This window comes from Heliconius melpomene, chromosome 8, assembly GCF_056956725.1.
Source record: "Heliconius melpomene rosina isolate 202511_hmr_F chromosome 8, ASM5695672v1, whole genome shotgun sequence".
Classification (NCBI taxonomy): Eukaryota; Metazoa; Arthropoda; class Insecta; order Lepidoptera; family Nymphalidae; genus Heliconius; species Heliconius melpomene.
Genome location: NC_140396.1, coordinates 1,349,213 through 1,356,008, shown reverse-complemented (window position 1 = coordinate 1,356,008; position 6,796 = coordinate 1,349,213). Strand labels below are relative to the sequence as shown.

Sequence of the window (6,796 nt, the reverse complement as noted above, 5' to 3'; positions counted from 1 at the left end):
TACCCATCACTTAAAATCATAAAATAAATTAATTTTTAACAAAAACAAAAACCGACTTCTAACAACGAACTAAAAAGTGAAAAATAATTATATAAAGATTTTATAATTTTCAAGTCGGTGCCAAGTAAAACAAACAGGCTTCGTAATTAGATATTGTAGTAAAGGTGTTGTAGCATTAGTTTGACACCGACTTCAAAATTATAAAATCTTTATATAATTATTTTTCACTTTTTAGTTCGTTGTTAGAAGTCGGTTTTTGTTTTTGTTAAAAATTATTGTGGCTTTACGATGTATCAGAGAACCTAGTGAGAACTCCGTTCCAAATTAAACCAGTTCTCTTTCTAGTGTTGCGTGGCGAAACTCAACGCCGCGTTTATAATGAAACTTATATAAATTAATATTTAAACTAAAGTTTCGCTAAAATGAAAATCAAATGAAGATTTTATTCAAATGTTCGCTTCAATAGACAATAAAAGTCAAAAGCTTGGTGAAATGGATACAAATACATTCAAATTATATTTCGTTGTTTTCTATTTAAATGATCAAACTAACCGGAAGTGTGGTTATTTTACCAGGTACAAAAATATATGCACATTGTACAAATGATTGTCTCGGTCCGCAATTTTTTTTGGATCGGACTTTAAGATATATAATATTTCAATGTAGTGCCTTGACACTAGGTTTGATAGATACTGAAACAGGATAGAGCACTAAGTTAAAACAAAATTGCCTATAGAATTCTAATATAATAGAAGCTAGTGTAATATATAATGTAGGTCATATTGAATTTTAAAATCTTAAAAGAAATATGAAGCTAAAAAAATTTAAGTATGAAAATTAAATTTCCAATCATGTTATATTGTGAAGTTATATACATATTACTTTAGCTTTTATGAAATATACAATGGACTCTCATTTTTTCGACTCCCTTAGGAATTTCCATAAATCCTTCTCTTAGTGCTCGACTACACTCCCCAAGGAACCTACGTGCCAAATTTCAGCTTTGTTGGCCCAGTTATACTGGCTGTGCGTTGAGCTGTCAGTAACTCAGTAACTCACTTAAAAGTGTTATATAATATGTAGTCATGTATTATTTTGATTAATTATTATTAATTTTGATACTCCTTTGTTTTAATAAATTTCTTTTTTTTTATTTAGAAAATTAACAGATATTAAACTCTTTTTTTGCCTTGATAAACTGTTTCGTAGGGTAGACAAAAGGAACCTAATGCCGCGTTTTTCCCTTTCCAGACAGATTTCCTGCACCTTGTCGTATTACCAGGATAAAGAAAGAAGAAAATAAAATTAATTCACTCCCCCCAACTACGAATTAAACCCCCACTCTACGCGTTAACAGTCATAGGCTATGTCGCTGCATCAGAACGGTTCATCGGACTAAATGAACTCTGTGGCCTGTGCCATTATACGGAACCCGGTATGGAGCTTATGTAACCAGATTGGGAAACACTGATACTTTAAATGTAAACATGCCTTCGTATAAGACGTTAGTGTAAAATAACCTTTCCTTCCATTAATACACACTAATAAGTGATATAACAGTGTTGTACATACATTTTTTACCTTCATATAACAGGGTAGTCAGAGGGAACCTGGGAACCTAGTATTAAGGCCCTAAAGAATTCTCTAGACATTGCGTGACAAGTGGTGGAACCTAAGGTCGCTCTTGGCCTCGTTACCAGATCGAGGAAATGAGAATATTATCTTCTATATATATAAAATCGAAAGGTCACTCACTCATCACGAAATCTCAGAAACTACATGTGCTAGGAATCTCAAATTTTGCATAGGAGTTATTTATAGGACGTAGGTGCTCGCTAAGACGGGAATTTGCAATATTCGACTTCTAAGGGGTTGTTTTTGGGGTCGAAAGTTTGTATGAAACTTCATTACTACAAATGCTAGGAGTCTCAAATTTTGCATAGACGTCACTAGGACGTAGTCATGGAAACAGAAATAATAATAATAAGATAGTTCACGCGGGTGAAACCGCGAGCGGGCCGCTAGTACTTAATATATTCCCCAGAGTGGAAATTGAACCCACAACCGTCGCGTTTACACTTGTATATAATTTTATTTTATTAAAATATATGTATGTATGTAAATAAAATGTACGCACTTAACTAAAATAACATTAGATTGTAATGATAGCGCCAATATAATTATAGCTTGTCCGTTAAAAGTGAAATTTTACGCAATATATACTTATTGAATGAGATGACGGTGTCGGAAATACGGTGACTATGTTTCTAAAAATTACTGGACAGCATAAAAAAATTCAGCGGGAATCCGCTGGATTCAAAGGGCGCAGGACCGGGCGGAGTGGCGAGAATTAGGGGAGGCCTATGTCCAGCAGGCAGCGTTGAAAGGCTGATGGATGGATAAAAAAATTAAAATCAGCTTCACGCTGTATCCCGCTACCACCTAACCTAGCATAACTTAACGCCGCTCCATCTAATCTAACAGCAAGAACAAAAAATGTAATTAAAATAATATATATTTTAAAATTTTGTTATGGTTTTAAGCTCGTATATAATTTGTGAATGATAACGGCATCTCAGGATCGATCTTAGACTTGAGACCCGTTTGAAACGGGCCTTAATGTCGCAATAAATATTTAAGAGTTTCAAACAACATGGTCACCCTACCACGCGAGTTTTGTAACTAGTGAAAGTAAGCTTCTCGTTCTCCACGACCCGCCAGAACGAGACCTGACACACGATGGTGAGTGCATTTTATTATTATTATTATATTAATTTTCGTTTCTATTTAACTATTATTAATAATGTGAGTTAATTATTTTGTTTATTTATTTATTGGTTTTATTATTATTTTTTACATAAACTTGATTAATTAATGGTGAATTTTGTTTATTTTCAATAAACGAGAATGTGTGAATAATGTTTGGAAACAGTGTTTTGTGCTAAAAAGTTATAAATTTCACCATTTTTTCATTTGTTTCTTTTTTGCTGTTTTTTGTTTAAGTTAATTTATGTTTGTTTTTCGTTTTGTGTTTTAGTTAAATAAAAATAAAATAAAATAAATATTATTTACATATATTTCTAATAATCTTTAAGATTTTGTTATATCAAGTGTTTTTTTAAATTGTTTTAATAATTGTTACCTTTTTATTTTTATGTTAAGTTATCATGTTTATATGCTTTGTTCACATACACCCTTAGAGGTTACAATGGCCTTCATGCCTTATAAACGCGATAATTACGGGTGAAATATTAAATATTTTCGTTTCCCCACCCTGGCAACGAGACAAAAAAGAATTAAGTTCCACCATTCAACATAATTCACCCGCAAGTGGGATAGTTACTGGAAAGGGAGTATCTTAACATTAGGTTCCATCAGCATACTCTACTGTGTGCGGGATACAGCGTGAAGCAACGTCACGTTGTCACGTCCTATCCTCTTTTCTTTAGCGTGGAAGTCTGACGTCTGTGCCCTTGCATCACGATTGGCATTTATAATATCTTTAAATATTACACATTCTTCGCGTGTGTTTCGAACCTAAAACCACTAATTACAGTTTCATGCCACAATTTCAATATGCGTCAAGAAATGCTTATATTTATAGAGTAAGTAAATATTTTATTTCATTTTATCTAAGTCTGTTTTAAATGTCTAGACTTTTGACAGGATAAATGATAAAATTATGATTAAAACAATCATATGAAGAAATTACAGTTTTCTAGTGAAAGTAAATTTAGAAAGAGTAAATTTAAGCTCTTTCATACGTTTTTAGTATTATCCCATATTTGGGAAAGAAAAATACTGTTTTAGAAGACATAACATAAAAAATTGAACGTAGTAGAGGACGTAGATTTGAACCCTATTGTTAAACTTTTTCATTGGAACTTTTCTAATAGGAGAATATCTTTATTTATTTATTTTTTACATTGAGATATTAACGACTAATACAATAACTCTATTGTTGGGTAGACGTAATAAGGTGGCGGAGTTTAGCGCTGTTTTCTTTACTAAGCAGACTGTGGAATTTGAGATATTTGCAATTTTCAATTCACTAACTGAAGATCGCACCCACGAAAACCGCGTACAGAGTACAGAACGACATTTCTTAGCTATGCCACGATAACGTTTGCATTACATAAGTTATTATACTTCTTAGTTAAAATTTTATAACAATATTTAATATTCTTAGAATAATATAAATATTTAGATATACATTTTTTTAATTACATAATAATTAGTATGTATGTATGTATGTATGTATTCAAAAGTGTTTGCGTTACATAATATTTACTTGAGTCAGTGTTTGATTTGAGAAACACTGTGTGCCTCTAGTGTTTACAGGACGCGCAGTCAACCAACTTATTTAGTAAACTTCATATATATATTTTTAGGTCTTACTTTTTAACCGACTTCGAAAAGAAAAGGTTTAAAAATTAAGATCTCAGAAAATACATATGAATGGTTTTATATTCAAATTGTATTCCTTATTTTTTATTTTCACTTAGGTACATCGGATCTTTAGTTTTCGATCTTTGCGTGATGCTATTTATTTGAGGAGAAAAAAATTTTGACAGATCATTTTTTTTTTATTTGATAACTATTTTTGTGCAAAATCATCGTTCAATCATATTTAAAATTAGTTTTTATTTTATTTTCAAGTTATTTATATATATTTTTACATTTTACGCTTTAAAAAAAATCTTTATTCATACAAATCTTTCTAAAAAGAAGAAGAAAGGAACCGAAAGAAGAAATCACTCGGGTAGCGGAAGTAAACACTGCGATTGATCCAGAACAGACATATTTTAGAAAAAAAATTTAAACAACACAGAACAGAACCCACTATCATCAAAAAAAAGTCACTTAACCACTGCACCATAATGACATTTTGTTCATGATTTTACTAAATAAAAATCTATTCTACTTTCAGGGAGCTTCACAAAGCGAGCACGCGTCCCAAAATAAAAACGACTTAGTGGCGAGGATCAAGGAAAGACTGAAGACTGTGGATCCAAAGAAAGCTAAAGAAGTTGGTGGAGTGTTCCTTTTCAACGTCATTAAGGGGATGTCTGTTTATTCCTGGAGTAAGTTTGTTTTAACGTCAGTGTTTAGCTCCATATATAGTTAAGACGTTCGAGACATTATTAAATTTTCATTTCTTCGCTCTGGCACCAAGACAAAAGCTCGGCGTTGAGTTCAGCCACTGAACACGCAGTGCCTCAAAAAATTCGAAGGAAATGCGAAAAATGCGGTGTGGAACAGAGTGTAACACTAGGTTCCCTCTGCCTACCCTGCTGTGTACGGGATGCAACGTGAAGCTGATTTATTTTACTATGTAAATGTTTAGTTTCAACTCGTACCTGTATACAAATACTAAAATATAAAAAGTAGACCTAACTTTTAATTTTCCTTTTCCAGCTCTAGACCTGAACCAAGTGACAGTATACGAGGGGGAACCAGACAACGACCCAGACACGACATTCACATTAAACGAACACTATTTCAAACAACTTGTCTCCGGCAAAGAGGATCCGAGGGTTATAATGCAGGCGGGAAGGTGTTCCGTTACCGGAGACATCATGAGGGCTATGAAACTGGAACCTTATATTAAATTAGATTAAATTAGATTAAGTTAGCTTTTAATATTAGTATATAAGTTAGCTTTTAATATTAGTATAAGTGTAATATGTTAATTTAGTGTCTGTACATTTATAATTTTCTGCTTTAAAATTGGTGAAAATTATATATAATTATTTATTGTATAGAGGAAATGAAAATATTTTTTAAATATATATCGATACTGGATAAATATTATTTTGAGGGGGTGTGGGATGGATCCCCACTGGTGGTAAAGAGTTATTTTAATTTCTCGCTATGGTAACAAGATAAAGCACGGCGTTTAGCTACTGAACACGTGAACATAATGTCTCAAAATTAGTCTATCAATTGAAAAATTGTGAAAATGTGTCTTAACATAAAGAATAAAGTACACTTCCGCGAATAGAGTTTGAACCCACTACTATCGAATGTACGAGACTACAATAATAATAATATTAATATAATTATATTCATTATTATGTGTCATTATTGTACTTATGTATATCTTTTAACCAGGTTTTGCTCTCAAGTTCGTTAATAGGAAGTATAGTAGAGTCAGAAAAGTTAGAATACCGCTTTTTCTGATTTCCATAGGAATTTCGGGAAATATCCATAGAGCTAACCGACTAATCCTCATCTCATGTGGTGCAACACTCTCTTCCAGAATTCGGCGGTAATTGTGGAATGGAAATGTCCTAATTAAAAGTGTGGAACGGTGTTAACGCTAGGTTCCCAGGTTCGCTCTACTTACCCTGCTATGTATGGAATACAGTGTAAATCTAAAAAAAATCATTTTTAATATAATATAAGAGACCTAAACATAATTATGACCATATCCAAAGTATAAGGGTTACGAGAAAAACGTGTTATCTGGTTTCTAGCGGAATACAATTAAAAATATATTTTTAAACTAAAAACGACTTTATTTTTTACACCTTAAAGTTAATTATTACACTTCAACACGAGTCAAAGGATATTTTTTTAAATCTGTAATAACGTACTTCAAACATGTAGGAGTTTTAATTAAAAAACAAAACATTATTATTTGAATTATTTGACGTCAGCGGTAACAATATCCATTAAAAATTATTAATTAGAGTTAATTTTTATAAAAACCCGTTGAAAATCTTATTTAGGCTGTCGTGACGTAGCAGCTTCGCGTCTGAATGTAAACGTGACTGTTGTGGGTTCGATTCCC

The 6,796-nt window shown here is 32.1% G+C and overlaps 1 protein-coding gene across 1 annotated transcript; it reads left to right on the top strand.

Annotated features, from left to right (window-relative positions):
• Window positions 1–2,606: 2,606 nt before the first annotated feature.
• On the top strand, window positions 2,607–6,515 carry LOC146536620 (SCP2 sterol-binding domain-containing protein 1-like). The gene is made up of 3 exons (XM_085189581.1): window positions 2,607–2,742; window positions 4,931–5,084; window positions 5,419–6,515. The coding sequence occupies exons 1-3, from the start codon at window positions 2,740–2,742 to the stop codon at window positions 5,619–5,621; spliced, it is 360 nt and encodes a 119-aa protein (XP_085045707.1). The 5' UTR covers window positions 2,607–2,739; the 3' UTR covers window positions 5,622–6,515.
• Window positions 6,516–6,796: the final 281 nt, after the last annotated feature.

What these genes read in the sequence shown, in the direction of transcription:
- LOC146536620 (XM_085189581.1), top strand. An exon ending in GATGTCTGTTTATTCCTGGA is followed by an intron (nt 5,085 to 5,418) that starts GTAAGTTTGTTT and finishes TTCCTTTTCCAG; the next exon opens with CTCTAGACCTGAACCAAGTG.